Source organism: Panthera pardus, unplaced genomic scaffold, assembly GCF_024362965.1.
Source record: "Panthera pardus isolate Hobbes unplaced genomic scaffold, ASM2436296v1 HiC_scaffold_8, whole genome shotgun sequence".
NCBI lineage: Eukaryota > Metazoa > Chordata > Mammalia > Carnivora > Felidae > Panthera > Panthera pardus.
This window is the reverse complement of record NW_026527013.1, coordinates 130,405,938-130,428,115: the sequence shown is the minus strand read 5'-3', so window position 1 is coordinate 130,428,115 and position 22,178 is coordinate 130,405,938. Positions and strand designations below refer to the sequence as shown.

General features: G+C 40.3%; 2 protein-coding genes across 8 annotated transcripts in view; one reads left to right on the top strand and one right to left on the bottom strand.

Annotated features, from left to right (window-relative positions):
- The window catches only part of ZNF277 (zinc finger protein 277), a 112,647-nt gene extending 98,664 nt beyond the window's left edge, over positions 1–13,983 (bottom strand). The window contains exon 1 of one of the 4 annotated variants that reach the window (XM_053898412.1): positions 13,850–13,983. In XM_053898412.1, coding sequence (XP_053754387.1) covers positions 13,850–13,940 — 91 coding nt within the window. In that variant the 5' untranslated portion in view covers positions 13,941–13,983. The remainder of the gene's footprint in view (positions 1–13,849) is intronic. The other 3 variants (XM_053898413.1, XM_053898414.1, XM_053898415.1) reach the window with 3 other exon arrangements.
- A 199-nt stretch (positions 13,984–14,182) lies between these two features.
- DOCK4 (dedicator of cytokinesis 4) overlaps positions 14,183–22,178 on the top strand; it is a 430,872-nt gene continuing 422,876 nt past the window's right edge. For all 4 annotated transcript variants that reach the window (XM_053897288.1, XM_053897289.1, XM_053897290.1 and 1 more), the window contains exon 1: positions 14,183–14,569. In XM_053897288.1, coding sequence (XP_053753263.1) covers positions 14,533–14,569 — 37 coding nt within the window. In that variant the 5' untranslated portion in view covers positions 14,183–14,532. The remainder of the gene's footprint in view (positions 14,570–22,178) is intronic.

Here is a 22,178-nt window from a genome sequence, read left to right as displayed (position 1 = left end):
GCCAACTATGACCACCCCTTTCAAGAAAATGTTTTGTTTATTCATTCCTCTATCCACTAATGGGAGCTTAGCATAGTTACTGACATGTGTGTCTCTTCTCCACTTAAGACTATAAGCTCAAAGAAGACAGAAACACAGAAGGACACAGTTGTGTCCTTTTAAAACATTTTCCAAATGACTTATCCCTATGTCAACCCCAGCTCAAGTATTCTATAAATATTTAGATTAACTGGTAAGTGACTGAGTTTAAAGGCATACTCAGGATACAAAGGCACTAATCAGTAAATCCAAAGATGGTCACTTCAAACACATTAATATACCAATGCTTTATTCATATAACCTTTTACATTTTATAAAATTCATCTCTTAAACACCTCACTAGTAAACTGCCAGATAAGAAAGATTATTATTTCAATGTTAGTTATAAGAAAACAGAAGTTCAGGCAGTATAATTTATTTAAAGTCACACATCTAAAACATGAACTGGATTCTTCTGTCTGTAAGTTTAGTGTTCTTTGCACTACACTATACTCTCAAACTCAGGAAGAGACCAAATTTCAGGGGCTGTATGTACAAAGGACAATAGCTATCAGTTAACAACAAAAGGACTTAGCATGTACTATGTAAAATCTGAAGTACCTAAATGATAAAAGATAAGGAAAGTAAAAAGTAACAGTGATGGAAAAGCCCCAGCATAAAAAAGACTACCAATTTTTAATAAGCTCTATCTGATTCCTCGGTGGTAACCTTCTAGAAAGTTTAATATTCATGAGAACAAAGTCAATGTATAAGTCCCAATGTCCATAAAGTCCAGTAGTAGATACCATGTTCTACAGAGTGCTAGAGAGAGAGAGAGAGAGAGAGAGGGAGGCGGAGAGAGAGAGAGGACCTTTCCTCCCCAACTTGAAAACAAGCACTTACCTGTACACACACTCCTTGGCTGGATCAGAAAGAAGGCTATCTGGAAATAAGGGAATATCTTCAATATATGTAGTGGAGTGAATGGTAACTCTAGAGATACTCACCTGGAACCTCAGACTGTGACCTTATCTTGAATAAGGGTTTCTACAGATACAATTAAGGTAAATATCTTGAGATGAGATCATCCTGGATGAGGGTAAGCTCTAAATGCAATGACTGAAGTCTTTCTAAGAGACAGAAAAGGAGAAGACAAAGAGGCATGGGAAGAAGGCCGTATTAAAACAGAAGCAGAAATTGGAATTATGCTGCCACAAGCGAAGGAATGCCCTGATGCCGCCAGATTCTCCCTTAGAGCCGTCAGAGGGAGCCTGGCCCTGCTGACATCTTGATTTCAGCTTTCTGGCCTTCAGCACTGTGGCAGAATAAATTTCTGTTGTTTTAAGCCACCCAGTTTGTGGTAATTTGTTACAGGCAGCCTTTGAAAACTAAGTATATCAGTTGAACTATTTGAATTAAAATTTCTTTCTCCAGAAGCAGGTAAAGGGATTCTCCTAAGTAACTATATGATTAAGAAGTATATAGCTAATTCAATCTATGGTTCAAGAATGGCTTTACATAAAAGGCAACACTTCAGCTAAGATTTTAAATATGAATAGGACTTAACCAGAAAGACAAAGGGAGGGAGTTTACATTTACAAGGAGGGTTACAATATTTATAAAATGTAACTTATGAAAGCTGTAACTTAAAAAAAAATGTTGCCCAGTAAGTATATGAAAGTGTGTTTGAGTTTCCACAAGTATGTGTGATTTTCACAGCAGAGTCCAAAGATCAGCTAATATTAATAATATTATACTAACTTTTGATATCTATCTATACATAAGATGAATTCAGAATCTGATTAATGTATAATCACAAGAGGTAACAACAAACATGAAACTTCAGAAAAAGGTGGAAAGACAAAGAGAACAATTTCACTTATATGCTGCTTGCCTAAATCAGTTTACTCTGAAATCACATTTTAAGTGAGAATCCTAAAGAAATGGAGATTTGCCAGTTGGCTCTGAATACTGCTAACTAGAAGTGAATAACAATGGTCCAATGAATCATTTCTAAGCTATTTTAGAAAACCTTTCATTAAAAAATTCCTCTACATCACACTTGTGGATTTTACATCAAAGAGCTGCCTGGATTCATCATTTCATTAATAAACAGTAATTCAGAAACTCTGACATTTCTGACAATGATGCCACACATAGGCAATTAAAAAAAATCGCAACCAACCTACATTCTTCAAGTCAATGAAAGTTGATAGAGGAATGTAAATTAAATTTTTACAACCTTAAATAATGTATTAAATAGCTATGGTTACCTGACTTAATAAGAAGCACAGGCTTGAGTGCCCTGGAACAGTAGGTCAGAAATTGGTTACTTTAGGGACACATTCCTTTTCATTGTTCAATATTCGAATCTTAATTCAAATGTACTGAGAAAGGGATACTAATATGAAAAAAACAAAAGATACTGATTTGAAGAGTTCTCACATTGTGCTCAAGGGCTAAGTTTTATTTATATAAATACTTACTTCATTACTACCATAGACATTTTCAAAAGAACTCTGGCTTTCTGGATATAACGGGGGCGAGGGGATGCTCCTTAGAGGATGTTACATCTCCCTGAGGGAGAACAAATAGTGTTTTGTTTTGTTTTGTTTTGTTTTAATCCTGTGCCTACTACTCTATGCTTATTCCCCCCCCCCCCCCCATTAAGTGCTTGAAGGAAAATAGGAAAGCTATAAAAATGAATGACAATGGTTATTATTATATACACTGGGTGACTGATCTCTTTTTGAAGAGGTTTACAGATGAACTCTTTGGGAAGTCTAAGCTCTTAATAAATACGATCTGCTTAAGAGGAAGATGACCCTGACTAGCATTTCCCAAATCAAATTCCATGGAAGACTGGTATCCCATGAAATGTTAATGTGTGCTATTTGAGAAAAAGATAGTGGGGTCAAATATTTGGGAAATGACAGTATAATATTTATCTCTTGGTCACAAAAATTAGCAACATTAAAGTCTTGAAGGAAGCTATAAGTAGCTGAAAATTATTTGATCATGAAATTCTTTGTGTAAAAAGGTATTACAACATTCTTCTGTCTTATAATTAATTCTTTGGACTCCTGAAATATTGTCCCTAAAACCATGAACAGCATACTAAATTTACATTAGCCCCACCCACTTCAATCACATAGATGAATAAAAACAATGAGAACACAATTTTATATGAAATCTCTCAAAAGCAAGACAACAAAAAATGATTTTTTTTCAGTCCATTACTTAAAAGTTTAATTCATTTAGGCTGTAATAATGTGTAAATTCATATGGCTGGATGTATTTGGAGTTTCAAGTAATGAAAACAGAATTGTGCTATTTATAGAAACAACTATAAATACTGATACCTAAAAATATCGCATTAACGGGGGACATTACTAACATGATCTGTTCTGCCAATAATTTCTAAGATGTTTCACAAGGAAAAAGATCAAGAACAGGAATCTTTCTCTGGGGCATCACATTCCATGTCATCTAGGGGTCATGAGAAAGAAAGGGTGTTATTACCTTATACTTGAGAATTATATTACAACTGGTTGATTATTCAGGATTAATGAGCTCAGGGTTAGGAGTTCAGTGGCCATATGGGCAAATGTAATGAGGTGCCTGGAGCTAGGCCTCTGCCAACACTGCCAATCAGCACGGCAGGGGTCTCTAAATCCACTAGCAGTTTGGCTCTGCTCCAGCAGGGGACCACCTCAAGACAGTGGCCTCATCTCCATCTGGGTCTGGGATGCTAGTCATTGTTGGGCATGTGACTAATTTCTTGGAACCAGGCCTCAACTTGCATACCTTTTCCAGCAACTGAGTCCTCAACTGGTTGCCCTGATTCCATAAGCTGTCTGATCTGACCTCCATCCAGAATCCATGTTCCTTTTAACTTAGGTCTTTTAATGGCTTGTCCTTAAACTCCAGTTTATTTGTGATTGCGTTCTTGCTACTGATAAAGATTCTCTCCTTAACCAGACTCTGGCTTCCTGAAGGCTCCTCTGAATCCTTTTCTTCATTAGGCCTTGCTAGCCCAGGTTTTACAAGAATTCTAAGTCAGTTTAGAGAGAATCCCCCATTCTCCCTATCTGATGAGGTTCCTCATCCTCTACTATCCTCTAGGTCATATCTCATTATCTGATATTTCACCCTGGCCTGCCTTTAGCAAGAATCTTGTTAAGTCTGTTTAGCCAGAATCCACCTGATCTTTCCTCTTAGTAATTTTCCACCTCCCTGCCCCCAACCTGCTCCTTGGCTAAAAATCCCCATCTTTCCTTGTATTTGGAATTGAGCACAGTTAGACTTAATTGATGCCTATTTTATCATCTATGTGGCCTTCTCTGCCTGCAGTCTCTTCCTCATCACAGGGCCTAAACGGACACTCAACCTATCAATGGTAGAATCTTCATATATCACCTGCTGTGTCCCAGCATATTTTTCTAGTTTCAGGAATTTCTATCACCTGACTTCATTAACAGAGGCATATTATTAAATTCTAGTGTGAGTCTTCATGATCTTTTTCTTTGGCAAATACCCACACTTCCTGACTCATCCTGCACTCTTCAGTACATTGTTAACCTGACTGAACTTTGATCTTGTCATTCGCTTCCCTCAAGACTGCAGAGTCAGGATCTAATGTCTGAGAGTAAATGATCCAGTTTGAACTTGCCTTTTCAAACTTCTTTTCACTGCTCCTATTTACCTACTATTCTCTCCAGGCAAAATGAACTGACTTGTTATCTGCCATACATGCCCTTAGTTTTTCTATTGTACTCCCTCCCTTTGCCTAAGCATGTGCTAAATGCTCTTCCTTCTTTATGTCCAAATCTTATTCAACTTCAAGACATAGTACCATCTGCTGGGCTTAATCTCTTTCTGACTCAACTCCATCTTGATCACTCTGATGGTCCTTAACATTTTCTACCTTGTAAAAGAATTATTTATGTGCTTTTAAAAATGTTTATTTATTTTTGAGAGGAGGGGGGGAAGGGAGGGGCAAACCGAGAGGGAGACAGAATCCGAAGCAGGCTCTGAGCTGCCAGCCCAAAGCCCGATGTGGAGCTTGAACCCATGAACCGTGAGATCATGACCTGAGCCGAAGTCGGACGTTCAACCGACTGAGCAACCCAGGTGCCCCTATAGTTATTGATGTGTTTCTTATATCTTCCCTATTAAGCTGTAAGAGCCTCAATGACAAGAGCTATCTTGTTTTCATCACTGTATATCTACAGCATTTAGAAGAAGCTTGCACATATGCTTAATAAAATTTTCAGAATTAAGTCTCAGTACTATTAATAGCTCTTTTAGAGGCACCTGGGTGGCTCAGTCGGTTGACAGTCTGTCTTTGGCTCAGGTCATGATCTCACAGTTCATGAGTTCAAGCCCTGCATCAGGCTCTTAGCTCTCAGTGCAGAGCCCACTTTGGATCCTGTCTCCCTTTCTCTCTGCCCCTCCCCTAGTCACACTCTCTCTCTCAAAAATAAATAAAACATTTAAAAAATAGCTCTTTTAGATTCACAAAAATGGAAAGGAGAGGGGAGAGAATGAGATGGGATGTGTCCTAATGATCTAGCCATACTCTCTTGGAGTAGAGACCCTAGAAGTCATCGATTGCAGTGGTTCTCCACAAATTTTCTACGTTAATATATCTGGTTAACTCATGTGTGCAATGAGATCTTAAGGGAATATCCAGATATATTTCTTTTTTACACAGACTCTAGGATATGTGTAACTGGGTTCCCTAGCTACACCTACCTTCTCTTTCTTTTATTGATATTTGAAAGATGCAGTTGAAAGGATGCTAATATAAATGAATTATCTCATCAATTACTCATTACAAACCATGAGTGCAAATAACTTCTCTAAAATTAGAGAGTTAGAGGCAGAAGTAGGATTAAAACTCAGGTCTCTGCCTCCTTGTCTAGTGAGCTTTCCATGAAACAATACTATCTCTGATCACTGCTGCTAGAAAAAAATCCCAGTCTTAGTAGGTTATTAGCATTACTTTCCTTCATGTGGGTGCATACTTATAAAGCTTTCAAAAATCATTCACAAACTGGTTTTTAAAAAATTCCAATAAGCTTCCAGACTCTTTTTCATCTTCTTTTCCTACCCCTGCCCTCCTCCATTTGTGGAAATTAGATGTATGGTGCTTTAACAAAGAGAGCTTGATTGATGTTGTGTTACTGATCAACAACAGTTTTTGCTATTAATTGCTTTATAATGATAATTACATTTAGGAGTACAAGATATTCTCTTTTCTAATTGGCTATTACTGGTGAATAGCAGCTTGTTACATAACAGAAGATTGTGTTAAATAAATAACCACAATCACAATGCTGAGGTCCTTCGCTTAAAAAACAAATTGCTCTAAGTTTTTGGATAAAAACACTAAAAAATTTTTTATAAGGCAGGGTCTCTATAATTACTTGGGGGAAGATTCGTCTTTCAGTTAAGAAAAAGCATGACATGAGGACAGTGTTAGGGAAACCAGGAGTCAGAACAGGCATTTCCTTTCTTTTAAAAATAAACACATTTAAAAGCTTTCAGCTCCTCAGTCAATACAAACAAACTGCAGATTCAAATGCATCAACTTCTTCCCACAGTGTGACATGGAAACAGAAAGGCCTCTCCAATTAGCTCTGATAAAATATAATTGCAAAGCCCCACCAACTACATTGAAATGTACCCATAGATAAAGCCAGGGGCTCTTCCTCATTTGTGCTGCATGGGACCCAGTCACCACTCAACCAACACCAAGTGCCATCACAGTGTGGCACTGTAGAAGATGTAGGGACACCAAGGTGTATGTGACAGTCCTTATCCTTAAAGGCTTCCATATAATAAAATCAGGAGTATGTCTCAATTCAAACTGTAATGTTGATTAGTTTGTAATTATTTAAAAGTTATGTCTAGACTTTTCTAGTAGCAGTTGTCATAATAATAATGAGCTTAAACAACCTGTGCAAGGTCACACAGGTTGTAACTGGCAGTTACTTCTGAATCCACTTTTTTCCAATTCCAAAGACCCGCCACAGCTTCTTATGATACATCCTCAGCAACTGCTTCGCTCCTCCCTATATTCACTGCTTCACTCAACCTCCCAAAAAGGTAGGACTTAACTGCAACATTTTTGTCTGTTTTTTAAATTTAACTGCAGCATTTTTATGATGAAATGGGAGACTCAGAGGTTCAATAATTTTCCGCATGTTCATAGTGCTACAAAGCAGCAAATTCACAATCAGAACCCAATATTTCAGACTTCGAATCCAGTTTTTCCTCCCACACATTTTTACTCAATGTATTAATTCAAAGGTACGAAAACATGGGAAAAGCCCAACAGTATCCCACATTGACTTATACCAGTTGAAATATTCTACCACTTCTCAACTGTTGATACCTCTTCCCCAAAGGAAGCAAAGGTCTAAATCCTGTTTAATTTTAGAAACTTTACTTGGTTCCTAGAGCTAAGATGGCACCCAGCCTCAGCTGACTAACTTACAAATAAATGACACAGGCACAAAGAGTAGTGGCTGAGTTGTAAACAAAGGCACAAGAGTGGTCAAATCTATCTCCACTTTTGGAAAAAGCTGCCCTGCTCACGTTTGGGTCAATGAGGTCAGTGGGAACATACATTTCAGGAAGAGACAGCAATTTGTTAAGATGCCTTCAGTGAAATACCAATCCATTTGGAGTTTATTAAATAAATCATAGCAAAACTGAACCCCAACTCTATGGCAAAGTTCTCCAAGAACAGGTAACAGTAATATTTAAAGATTCATTCATTGGAGATAGCAGTATACTATTTTGTATCTATTTACTCATGGATTTATGTGTAGGAGACAGTATAATTTTTATTACATGAATCTGATCGATATTATCTTCAATTGTTCAAGAGCGGAAGTGTATGGGTATGTGTTGTGGAGGACAGCACTGTTCTTTTGCATGAATGGAAGGTCTTTGTCAACATAATGAGAAGTGTATGTAAATTCTATGTCTGATAGTCCAAGTAATCCCTCAACAGAAACCTGGTCATGAAATAGAACACAATAAGGTTGTAGCACTCAAAATCATCACCTGTATCACCTGTGGCACACGTGCCAACGATGTGCCCATACCTGTGTCTGAAATGAGTCACCATTTATTTAAGACCAGGCTACTGTATCATCATCTCACTCATCTTTTCAACATTCCAGCAAGACAGATAGGATTTTACCCATTTTACACATGAGAAACTGAGGTTCAGAGGCTGATTACCTTGCCTATGGCTGGTAAGTAACCAGGATTTGATCTTACATTGGCCTGACTTCAATATGTACACACATCCTCTTTTTCCTATAGCACATTGCCTTCCTATAGGAACATTAGCATTGGAACATAATTAGGTCTAAGGGAAGTCTGTTTCAGACGTTATCCAATGGAATGTGGTTGCTATGAGACATCATTATAACAGTAAGTAGGATAAAAGTTCTGTTTCTGTTGCTGTGTGTCCTTGTGCAAGCCACTCTTGTACCAGTTTCTTGCACTAGTTGTAAATGGAAAGGGGATAATACAAGTATCCACTTCAGGGATGTTGTGAGGATGAAATGACCTAAGACTTGTGAAAGCATTTGAAACAGTACTTGGCACAGTTACTGTTCAACAAATATTAGCAGCATCATTATTATAATATCTTCTTTTATAATTTCCTCTTAATATCCTGCAAGCTAAGCTAGTTCCCAAATATTTTTATCGGAAAATAAAGGATGTTCTGAAGGAGGTTTCTATAATTCTTTTTCTTCCGTGACATTCTCCAGATTGTACCTTGCAAGGCCATCCCAGTATGCAAGATTATCTGAGCTTCTTGCTGACTCTGAACGTGGGTGTGTGTTTAGGGAGCTGGGGGTGAGGGGGCAGCACGGGGTAAGGGTGAGAAAGGGTATGAAGATAATATAAAAGGCTTTCAGAGCGCATAGTTGCAATACTAGTACAGAGCACAAGCAGACACCCTGACAACTCCCGGGAATGCAAGGGCAGCCTAAACAGGTATCACCAACACATTCCTAAGCTTCTCCCCGGTTACACCACAATTCAGACTGCTTCCTAAGTAAATACAGAATCAGAAAGCAGGCAGTTTCATCGTTCATTTAGGCATATCTTTATATTGAAAACAACTAATAGTTATTCAATTCCAAGCTGCTAAAGGGAAATGTGCTGGCATGTCATAAATACATAATTGAATGAAATAATCACAACTCTGCAAGGTAGGTATTATATTTTCATAAATGTAGCAGCATAGGCAATAGTCATACACAACTGATAAATACCAGAATTGACATTTAAATACAGTTTTTCCAAGATAGGGTCTAGTTCTCTTTCCACTGTGTTGTCAAATGTAGGAGACTGGATTTAAGCATTAATGCTAGAAATAAGATGACAAACTGTGGAAAACCAGATAACTGCCATGCAGATGATGCGACACCGATTTCAAGGTCTATGCAGCAGTTCATTAAGTTATGGGTTCAAGGTTATAAAGGACAGATGTAAAGTATTTTTTTAATCATTATCTATACAACACTAATACTTTACTTAAAAAAAGACTGGAGGGGCACCTGGGTGGCTCAGGTCATGATCTCACGTTTTGTGGGTTTGAGCTCTGTGTTGGGCTCTGTGCTGACAGCCTGGAGCCTGGGGCCTGCTTTGGAGTCTGTGTCTCCCTCTCTGCCTTTTCCCTGCTTGTGCTCTCTCTCTCAAAAATGGATGAACATTAAGAAAGGAAAAAAAAAAAAAAGAAGAAGAAGAAGAAGATGACTGCAAAGTTATGTCAAAAGGCTAATTATGACTACCTGTGACAAAATATCATCTTCATGATGATATATTCTGCATTTTCTAGTTGGTGTGCATAACTTTCATAAACCTAACATATACTCAGTTTTTTACTTGATTTCAATTCCTCTGCGTAAAATAGCTGCCATTCGAAGTACTCTGAATAAATTTCAGATACATTTTAACCATTAAACTGTTAGAGTGTTCACTTCATGCAACTCTGCTAAGCACTGGCATAAAAGTAAAATAAGACAACTCTTACCTTCAAGAACTTCACAGTCTACCAGGGTAGACAAAGCTGCCAATAAATAACTACAGTCTGCTATGCTAAGTGTGATAATGAAGATGCGGGAAGGAAAGCAGGGTGACTGAAGATGAGGCTGGAAAAGTAGATTAGAATCTTAAACGCTATGCAGAGAATTGAGATCTCATTACATAAGCATTAGAGCCACACTGAAGATTTGAAGTGAAGACGCATTCATACATTTGTGTTTTGGAATATGCATTTAAGGAGGCAAAAGTCAAGAGTATGTGAGATCAACAGGAAGGTTTTGCAATCATCCAGGCTAGAATTCATTTCTTGTTAAACAATGATTAAACACTGACAGGGTTCCAAGACAGGCTTGGGTAGACAAAACCAAACATGTCAAAGTTCTGGTCCCCAAGAACACAGTTTGGAGGATGGGGGACACAGTAACTCAGCAGCAATGGTGAGGGTTAGAAATAGAAGAGTGGCTAAAGAGATGAAGAGAAAGAACAAATTCAAAAGATTATTTCAGGCACAGAAAAATAAGACCTAGTAACTGGTCAGGTTCAGGACCTGAGGGCAAGATAGGAATCAAGGATGCTCCCTAGGTTTCTAGCTAAGGCTTGATGCTACCTATCGAAATAGCAAATATAAGAATGAGGAGTTGACACCACCCGCTACCCCCATTCCTTCTAGAGATACTGCAAATGCATTAACAAGGTCTCCAGAGGAAACACATTCTAAATCCAAAGCAGCATTCCCATGATTGTCATCTACTGAGCATGCATTTGCAGGGAAAAAAGTTAACTATGGCAGATTGTAATATGGATGCACAGATTAACCCTGTCAGAAATCAGCTCCGTCTCAAACATTTCCTAGAAGTATTGTCAATTAATAAACTATATGTACTATCTTACTGCCTCTAACTAAAAACAGCAAAAGAAAAAATACCAGTAATACATCCCAAAGTGTGAGAAATTGAGTCCATTTACCATCTGTTATAAACTTTAGAGGACAATATGAAATCCCAGTTACAGTTCAAATGTATGCAAAGCAGTGTTGTGCAAGATCGGGGGCTTTCCTGGTGGGGGACGGAGCCTCAGATCTCAGGTAAGTTGCTATCCCTGCCTGCACACCACTCAGAGATTCATTCTAGCAGAACTCTTCTGCTCCAGGATATTAAGTACACAGGTTGATATTTTAATTAGAACCATAGTGAAACCTCCTAAAAGAGGCAGTTTTCAGGAAATTAATGATTTTACAGGGAAAGATATTTTTGAGAACCTAAGTAAATGCTTAACAAAAAAATATGAATATAATTTCAGTATCATTATTTCCAGCCGAAATTTGTATCACACTTTGCAGGCTTTGAAAACAATTTAGATAAAGTTACAGAATAATACATAGATTATTAAGGGGATTTTTAGGGACAACCTTACAAGAAAGACATAAAACTCAACCATTAGCTCTCCCATTGACTGATAACAATTAGCGAGAATACTCGTCAATTACAAACCACAGTGAGGAATTTTTTTGTTACAGATACTTCAAATTCACTGCTGCCCCATACTGTCGTCGAAAAGAAATTGGAACCTAGAATTATGCTTTACAGCACTTACTTAATTCAATCCAATAGTCATTTAAATATTGGCCCTTGATTAATGATTTCCTCACAGTAGGTAAGCACAAGGGAAAAGGACATTTATATATTACTAATAGGAGTGTATGCTGACGTCTTTCAAAGGGAAAAATCTGGTATCTATTAAAATTTTAAACCTGTGTTACCTTTGATCCTGCAATTCCTCAAGAAATCCTCAAGAAATTCGTTCTTTGCCAGAGGGGAAGGATATGTATATGAAGTTGCTCACTACAAATTACTGAAAAACTAAAGCCACAGTACATGTTCATTAATAGAGGAATGGTTAGAGTATGGTACATTTGTATTATGGAATACAACTGGCAGTCTTTAAAAAGAAAGAAGCAACAAATATACTGACATGGAAGAAATATACAGATCATTGGGAGAGAACGGGGTGCAGATCTTTGAGCTTACATACAATGATCTCTTTTTATTTTTCAAAATCAAAACAATACAGATGTGTGTCATCTAGGAATATGTCAGAAAGAACACACAACAAACTTTTAACAGTCATTATTTTGGGAATGGACTGTGCGGTGGAGGAACTTTCATTTAACTTACACACCTCTGAATGGCTTCAAATATTTATAATGAAAAATTTCATAATTTTAAATAACTAATGATATCTAATTGTCCAACAATGTTTTTGGAAGAAACTCCCAATTTTCTTTTATATGAGTTAATCCGTGGGATAAATTCACCAAGGATTTCATCTTTAAATGTTAAACAGGTAGCCCTCTGGAACTTTGAGAATCTGGAAAACCTTAATAGTATCTTACCACCAAATAAGAGCCCCCAAATGAAATGGTCAGGTGTGGGCTTAAGTATTTCAAGTCAGGAGCCTATCAAAGATTTCTTTGGTAGAGGTATTAAAATAATTTCAGAGATAGGTAGTTCCACTGACGGGCAGTGGGAGGAGACTGCACTTTATCTCTGTGCTGAGATAAACACTCAAAACTAAATGTCAATTTAATCGTGAAAACAAAAACAAAATAACCAAAAAAATCTCAAATAAGGCCAGAGAAACCTTAAGCCCCCAAACCATGTCAAATAGAAAAAGACAGCTTGTTGGGGCACCTGGGTGACTTGGTGGGTGAAGCGTCCAACTTCGGCTCAGGTCATGATCTCAAGGTTGGTGAGTTCGAACCCCCGTGTCAGGCTCTGTGCTCACAGCTGGGAGCCTGGAGCCAGTTCTGTGTTTCTCTCTAGGCCCCTCCCCTGTTGGTGCTCTCTCTCTCTCAAAAATAAATTAACATTAAAAAAAAAAAAAAAGAAAGAAAGAAAAAGACAACTTGTTAAATTACACAAGACAAAAAAAGAAGGGAGGCGGGCGGGGATAGATGCACTAAAGGTAAACGAATAGGGCTAGGCATCCTCAAGACAATTAATCCCCCTGGCAGCTTTCAAAGTTTGGTTTATGATCTCTATAGTGGATCAGAGGGCAACTTCAAAGACCAGTAGCGTCAAAGTAGTTGCGATGATTTTCATAACCACCCTCAAATTTTCTCTGAAGCCAAGACTGCAAAATACCATTTCCTTTCCTCTTTCTCGGAGAACTCAGCATGGGTCCACATTCAATCCTGGCGATCGCCTGGGGCGGTCAAGAGCTACCAAAGAGGCTGTGAGAGACACTTTCTCTTCAGATGCCGCTCTTGCCAGCAATTGAATAAATCTGTAGAGTGGAGAGAAGTGACCAATCTGCAACCGGAAAACCGCCCGAATACAAGTAAAACATATCTCCCGAGGCCAAACCAAGCAAACCGAGGCGGAGGCAGGATACCGGAGAGGAGAGAGCTAATACCGGAGTTACAATCACACATGCGCGAACGTGACTTGACACACACCCACCCGGCAGCAAGCGCAAACCTGGGAGCTCCAAACCGAAGAAAAACGCTCAGGGAGCTTCTCTGGTCGCCGGGAAGCCCATTCCATCCCATTTTCTTTTCCCTACCCAGACAGCCGTCACCAAGTATCCGCTTCCGACCCCACACCGCCCCGCTGGGCCCCTCCCATGGATCCCTGGCGCTCAGGTGGCTTTAGAGCTGGCAGGCTCCTGGGGTTTGCCTGGCGGTCAGCTGCAATCCTGGTCGGAGAGAGAGGGAAAAAGACCACTTACGGTTCAGTGGAACCGTACTCACCCTCATAACTGACACTCCCAGATTCGCTATGGTTGCTCTTGCAGTCCTCCTCCCCTCGGGCAGCAGCCCCCTGGGTCTCGGGAGCAGCCATTACAAGGCAGGCGAGAAAAGGGAGGGCAGCTAGGCGAGCCCGGAACCAATGGAAACGCGACTGGAGGCGAACCCCCCCATCACCGCGGGGTTTCCTCCACGTCCACGCCTCGCCATCACGTTCTAGGCCAATAGGACACGGAGAGCGGCGCCTAATCCCCGCCCCCAACCGCTGATGCCACGCCCCCTTCCGTGATGGAGCGGCCCAGAACTACAATTCCCAGCGTGCTGTGGGGACTCTGGGACAGGGAGGGCTGGAAGAGGCGCTGGCGGGCGGGGGTGCGCCGGAGAGTACCCTGGCTTGTAGCTTAGTTCAGTGAATCAGAACAATGACTGCGCCGCCGGGTCCCCAAGAGCGCGTCGGAGGACTGTGAGCAGCCGCCGCCGGGAGAGCGGCGGGCGGCGCAGCCTCAGCGGAGCGGTGTCACCGCCGGGCTCGGGAGCCTCCAGCGCAGACCTTGCCTAGCGCTCACAGCCCGAGCGGAGCCGCGGGGCTTCAGCGTTGCAGCCGCTACTCGGGAGCTGTGCATTGTTGTGAGACGGAGAAGGCGCGGGGATTACAAAGCCGGAAGACCCCGGACCCCCCTTTAGCCATGTGGATACCTACGGAGCACGAGAAATACGGCGTGGGTAAGTCTCCGCGGGGCGAACTTTTATTCCGCTCTGGCCCGAGCGGGTGCGCATTTCGCGTCCTTGCCCCTGCGCCCCTCTCGCTCTGCCGGGCTGGAAATGCCTAATTCTGGCATCGCGCTGCGGGTTTGGGGCTTTGCCGAGCCGGCTCCGGGCAGTGGGGTATGCGCTGGGGTCTCGCCCTTCACCGCCCCATCGGTGCTCCCCGCACCGGCTCCCGGAGTGCCGGGACGGCTGGGGGAGCGCGCGGCCAGCCCTCCTGCTGCGGGCTCTGCCTGCGGAGTTTGGAGTGGCGACGGGGCGTGTGTGAGTCAAGTTGAAGAGGAGGGTGAACGGCGTTCCGCTCCTCTCCCTCCTTATCTTTCTTCCCCAAAGAGGGCAGTGGGCTGCAACGATTCCCTGGGGTGGAGAGAGAGACAACAAGTACTGCGCAGAGAGAACACCCCCAAAACAAAAGGGGAGGGGGGCGCAAAACCTTCCCTCCGGCTCCCTTCGACATTCCCGGAGTGCGGAATGTGGCACTGTCCTCAAAGGAGCCGCTCTGACAGACCGAGCCTGACCCTAGCTTCCTTCCTTCCTCCTATCCCGGGTTTATGGGGTGTGAGTGTTTAGGGGCTGGGGGGATTGTAAATTTCAACATCTGCGCCTCTTTGGTCTTTGGAGGGGAACGGGTATTTCAGCAATGCTTTTACTTCTGGCCACCCTCTCGGCCCGGGGTAAGCGCGTTGGGGGTTGGTGGAGGACAGCTGTGGAGTGATAATGGGGAAGGGGAAATCAGAAAGCCTTGGGTCTTCGAGGCGAGGAGACAGCTTTTAGGAAAGCACTACCCTGACACTGGCTTTCGGAGGAGAAGGAACAGGGTAATGCTCGCTGTTCTGTGTAAAGGTGAACAACAAAGGACATTAATGTTGACTGATGAATACAGGAGTCTCCCTTCCTTTCCCTCCTCCCATTTCAGGCTGATTACAGTTCCTGTTTTTGTTGTTTGATTTCAGCTGGGTCGCCCCTTGACAGTTACTCCTTTTAAGGTTGTGGCTATTAAGAAGCCAGGCTCTCTGACAAGCCTGCAGCGGCCAAATGCAATTATAACCTCTCAGAAGGTTTAACAGGGAGAAAGCATTTTGGATTTTACTAACAGTCTTTATTCCCTATAATGCCCCGTTCTGCTGATTGGTGTACTTTTTCTTTTTTTAATTGGGTACAGATCTAGTGATTTAGACGATGTGTAGGTATCTGCTTCTGTTCTAAATTAATTTCCCTGTAATTTAGACAATGTGGAAAGCCTTTCCAGGGAATCTTAGTCATAGGAGATTTTTTTTTTTTTAAACTTTGCATGGGAATAGGACTTTGGAGTCCACTGAAAGGACTGTAAGATTAAACAAAGTCAATGAAAGCTAATGAGCTTTCTTTCTGTTTGTGACTGTTCAGCAAGACAATAGTTTGTCCTGGACCCACCTTTGGGAAGGGGTTCCAGCCTTCCCTCTCTTCAAAGTGTGATGGGAACCTTTGCCAGGCACTGTCCTGGCAAGGAGTAGATGTTGATGGTTGTTATTTTCCTTCTGTCCACTCTCCCCCACCTTTTTGGGTAGATTAACCCTTGCTGGGAAAGACATTGCCTTTGCTGAAATGGTGAGGAACTGGAGTGTCCCCTTGTCACTGGGTTTAACACTCATTGGAAGAAACAGACCCATCCAGCAACACTGTCCCGCTTGGAGTCGATCCCAGATGTTGCTTTCTTCCAAGTGTTAAATTATACAGATTATGGATGGGATTTATTTTCTTGATTTCTTTATGTGCCAGGTCACAGCTGGGTGCTGGTATTGATTAGTTTTTCTCTCGCCTTTCTTTATAAGCCTTGGGCAGAGGCTTAAAACACACTCTGGGATTTCCTGGAATGGCAAACCGGATATTATCGGTCAAATGTTTTGGGCTGCAGCAGACACCTTGCTTTTGGGTGGTTGTAATTTGGTTGCAGAGTAGGGGGAGGTGGGAGGGTGAGCTCAGCGTTGGGAAAAGGAGGTTGAGATGAGAAGTGAGGACAGAGGTGGGTCTGCTCATTTATACAATATCACACATACAGGAATGTTAACCATCTTTTATTATTAATTTTTGAGCATTTGGCTTATGGAATGCTTAGCTGTTTTTTAGAATCCATCTGTTAGGCGTGTGCATTTGTGTGTGTGTGTATGTGTGGTGAAAATTTTGCTAGGATACTTAAGTGTGGACTTTATTTCTCACCATGGAGAGCACTATTTGTAGCTGTCTATGCTGCAAGTTTTTTGTTTTTTTTTTTAACCTTGGCTAGTGCATGTGCTTTCTTTTCTAGTTTTTATAAATACGAAAGAAAAGATACTTTATAGACACAAATGTTTGGCTGATATCAGGTGTAGTAGTAATGTAATTCCTCATTCTATGAAATAAATTAGTCTTTGTAACTTGGAATACCTGAAGTTTTAATGCAAATTGTATATTTTTCCAATGATGCTTTTTATCCACCATCAATTATATATGAGATAATTATGTGTCTTTATGTTTCAGTTTCAAGCAACATTGTAAATATGGATAAACTTTCTTAAATGTCATGCCGTAGTAAGATGTATCAGAGATAGAAATTCCTTTTCAAACCTGACATGTGGGCACTCTCCCCACCCAATTGGTGGATGGTTTTAAAACAATGTCTGCTTAATTTTATACCAAAGTGTTCTGATTCTAGGGAATTAGAAGATATAGTGATAAAGCTGTAGTCCTGAGGGAGAGGAGACCTTGTCTCTTTAAAAACATATTAGTAGGCACAATGATGGACATATTTTATCTTGGGAAATTCTGGGTAGCTCTTGGCCCAAAGCTAGACAGTGCTGCCAGCTGGGTGACCTTAGGTAAGTCACTTAACGTTTCTGAGTCCCAGCCTCTTGGTCAAATGAGATCAAGTTCCTTTCCAATATTCTTTAGAGCTCTTCCAAACAAATGTGTCCTTTGGTTAGAAAGATACCTCTATGGTGTAGAGATTGTTATAAAGAAAGACACTTCTGTTGTGACACATCCCGCATGGTTTTTAACCAGGATCAAAGGTAAGCAAAAGCTACCTGGCAGGCTGCCAGAACCAAGGTGCTGGTTGTTCATTTTTCAATCTGTTTGATTCTCTCTAGTAAGAACTCCACGCGCAGTGCCAAAAACGTTCTTGGTAGCCCCCTCACAAATTTCCTTATGATCACTACCTGCTTCCCGCATGCCCTCATCAGACATCCCTCCCTTTCCTCCCTTAAAGGGGTGGGAATTAGTCACAGAGAAAGTTATGCTAGGACTGTTGCATATATATTTCTGTGTTCGTTTATTCAGCAGCCATTTCTGCACAGGTTTCCCAGGTGAGCCAGCATATCTCACTAAGCTGCAAACTGCACCTCTCAACCCCGGCCAGATGTTTTACATGTGTGCGCCTGTTTAAGCTTAGAGGGAGATTATGTGCTGGATTGATCAGTGCATAAAATTCATGAGCCTGACAAGAAGCAAAACTCAGAACAAGCTGATCTGAAGGTTATGAGTGTCATTTTAAAAATGACATATTTAGTTCTTGTGTCATCGAGTCCTCAAAAGAATTCCTGTCCTCCATTTCTCTTCAAGTGTTCTGCTCTCATTCAAGTAGGAATCCCATTCCTTTTTAAAGCTCTCTCTATTTTAGGGGAAGCGATACCTTCTATTATTATATGGAATCTTTATGATACCTTTTCCTTGAAATGGGTGCTTTAATGGTAGCTTGTGTGGAAGAGTTGGAGTGAGTGTACCTGTCTTCTTAGCTGTTTTCAGTTTCTTAGGTATTAGTGTATTAGTGTCTTAAAATGTTTCCTCTTTGTGGTACCATGGTGTATCCACATAACATGTATGGATAAATAATGGTATGCTGCCCGAAATTGTGACATTTAGAGCCTGGCACAGGATTCTATTTTTTTTTTTTTTAATTAATTTTTCTGAGGGTGGCGGGAAGGGCAGAGAGAGAAGGAGAATCTCCAGCTGTGGGGCTCAAACTCCTGAATCATGAGATGTGACCTGAGCTGAAATCAAGATTTGGTTGCTTAACCGACTGAGCCACCCAGGTGTCCCCAGGATTCTACACTTAAATGGAAGGTGAAGAGGAGTGATTTATATCCGTAGGCCAAGTACCATTGAAGAGCTATGCAGGCAGCAGGATGGCAGCTGATGTCCTTGAGCTGGCGGCCGCCTGTGGGAATGGCGTATACACATGTTTCCCTCTTCTGGTCATTCTACTAAGTGAAGATTATTTCACGAGGCCCTAGAAACACAGAGGTGCTGCCTTTCCTCTCTTTATTCTTGTTTTTTTTTTTTCTCTTTCCCAACCCCTCCCCCCCCCCCCCGTGCCCCCCTAAGGTGGTATGGTAGATACTGCAAAGGAGATTATACAGATTTTGAGAAATTTTAGACTTTCTGGTCTCCAACTGTACTCTTAAGGAGACCACATTTTCAGAATTATCTTTGGATGTCTGGATTTCTAGCATAGTGACTTGATGCTGCAAGCATGTATGGCAGAGTAACATCAAACTCTAAGGAAACCCAACCAAAATTCTATAACCATAACATATTAATACCATGTTTTATAGTTGAAAAAAGAAATACAGTGAAGTTACTTTGTTCGGGTATAGTCTCTGAAACAGAATAGTAAGTTCCATTTAAGGGATGAGGAAGCATCTTCACAGAAATTAAGTGACTGATTCTACGTCGTGGCTTTCAATCTTGTTTCGGAAATACGCTGAATAGAATACCGTTTTATTAGTCCATATTATCATCCATAATAGGAAACACCTCTACTTTTCTCATCTAATGTAGATATACAAATACCATTAGCACCAGCCCACACACATACAGTGCAATATTTGCTCATATTCTGTGTGATGTTCTATTCTTTATCATTAAAAAACAAAACAAAACAAAACAGAACTCATCACTAGCTTTGACTTAATGACTCCTTAATGGATCCTGACCTACAGTTTGAAAGGCATTTCTCTAGGTATCACATTTGCGGTACAGGAAGGACTGGAACTCAGACCTTGTTGGGTTTCTACTCGAGTTCATTCATGACACTGGTTTTGTTGGTTTCTTAGCAGTTAGATATTTGTGCTTATTTTTGACTTAGAGTTTAATAATCATACTTTTTTCCTTCAACATAGTCAAAATCTGCCTTTTTATGTGCTGTTATTTTTAAAGATGTAACAAATATCCAAAGCTATCACACGCACTATAGAAATCATCTCTCCAACTTCATGTCTATCTTCCAATTAGGATCTTTTTGACAAGGGCTGGTATGAACTGCATAGTGGCCAATTTTGGATATTTTCTCCATAATTTCCTTTGAGAATGATCTCTGGCTACTATAACAAGAATAAATAGATTAAGTCTGCTGAGATAAGTTGTCAATTGTGGGATTACCACCCATTATTTTCTGCCTTTTTTCATGTTGCTTGCCGATCATTATTAGAAGAAAAAAGGCAGGTTTTTATAAAAAAACTGAACTGGTAATGTATTCGGCCAGAGTATATATAATAGTTAAGAATAAAGAAGTAAAGATCTCCAAACCTATTTTCATCTGAGCAATTAATTTTTTTCTTTTGTCTTTTTTTCTTCCTAAGTAGACTCTATGTCTAGTGTGGGGTTTGAACCCACAACCCTGAGATCAAGAGTTGCATGCTTTACTGATTGACCCAGGTGCCCCTCATTTAAGATATTTAAATTTACTTGAGGAACAACTGTTTTTCTCTCTGACATTTATTTATTTTATTTTTAAAATTTTTGTACATTTAAATTTTTCTTAAGTTTTTATTTAAATTCCAGTTAGTCAAGGGATGCCTGGGTGGCTCAGTTGGTCAAATGGCCGTCTCTTGGTTTTGGCTTAGGTCATGATCTCACAGTTCCTGAGTTCGAGCCCCACATCAGGATCTGCACTGGTGGTGCAGAGCCTGCTTTTGATTCTGTCTCTCTTCCCTCCTCTTCCCTCCTCCTCCATTTGTGCTCCCTCTTTCTCTCTCTCTCAAAATAAGTAAACTTAAAAAAAATAAAATAAGTTCCAGTTAGTTAACATACAATGTAATTTTAGTTTCAGGTGTCCACTGCCTCTGGCTTAAAAAAAAAAAAAAAAGTGTGCTAAGATATCACTGGATAGCTACTCATTAAATAAGAACCACCAAAAAAGATGTTAATGTCTTTTGGTGATAAAGTTGCAGTAAAACTGATATGGGTTATCCTACTGGTTATATTAAATACAACCAGATCTTTTTGGTTATATATATGTGTGTGTGTATATATATATAAATGTATATTATAATATATATATTAATATATATATATATACATTTTATATATATTATATATATATATCCAAAAAGATCAGGTATTTAATATAACCAGCATGCATTTACGGAACACTTGATATACGTGAAGTATAGTTCTAAGAGCTTGTCATGTGTTGTCATTTAATCCTGTGACAACTCTGCCAGAGAAAATTCAGTTATCACTCACATTTTGTAGGAGATTGAGTCACAGAGATTAAATAACTTGTCTAAAGTCACACAACAAATGGTGGAGCTAGAATTGGAACCCAGAAAGTATTACAGGGGAACTGCCCCATGACCCCCTGTGCCAGGATTGCCTCATACAACAATTATTTGTAGGACTTTGAATCTGTGATCCCACTCCTCAAAGTTTATATGAAAAAAAATCAATAGGAACAAAATTCTTTAAGTACGAAGTTATTCTTCACCGTGTTGTTTGTGAAATAACATAGATGCCAGTTATTTATAGTTTAACCAGTTTTGGTTATTAGCACATCGGAGCATCATATAGTCATGAAATTGGTCAATTTCATAAATAATACTGTTTCCCAAATATATTTCATGTATCAAATATTAAGTGACCAAAGAAATCAAAGTGAATATCTACTATGCCTGAAACTATAGAAGGTGTAGCACATAGAGAAGATAGAGTTAATGCACAGATGAGAATAATTCTTTTGTTAGAATACGGGGATTATCAAAATTCTTTTTTTAAATTAGCTTATTTATTTTAGAAAGCAAGGGTGAGGGGTAGGGGGAGAGAGAGAGAATCTTGAGCAGCCTCCATACTCGGTGCTGAGCCAGATGCAGGGCTCCATCCCACGACCCTGGAATCATGACCTGAGCTGAAATCAAGAGCCGTATGCTCAACTGACTGAGCCACCCATGTGTCCCCAGTGAATTCTTTTTTAAAAAACTCCCTTTGTTGGAAATAGGAGCAGTATTAAAGTTTATATCACACATATTGGTGCTTGTAGAAGAGGGGGCTGGCATAAAAATGAGAAAATTGAGGTTATTGCAGTAGATGAGTTTAGAGAGACATGCTGGAACCAGTTTAGCAATCCTTCCATGGCGAAATCTGGAAGGATCTAAGATGGTTAGAAGACAGGAAATAACAGGGCTTGGTAATTGGATGGGAAGAGTTAGGGAAAGGAAGAAGTTGATGTCCCCCCAGGTTTCTGGCTCCAACAACTGGGTAAACATAGGTGGTTTCAACAGATGAGACAATTTTGTAAGCAGCACAGGTTAATGATGTAAGATCAGGAGTTTCTTTG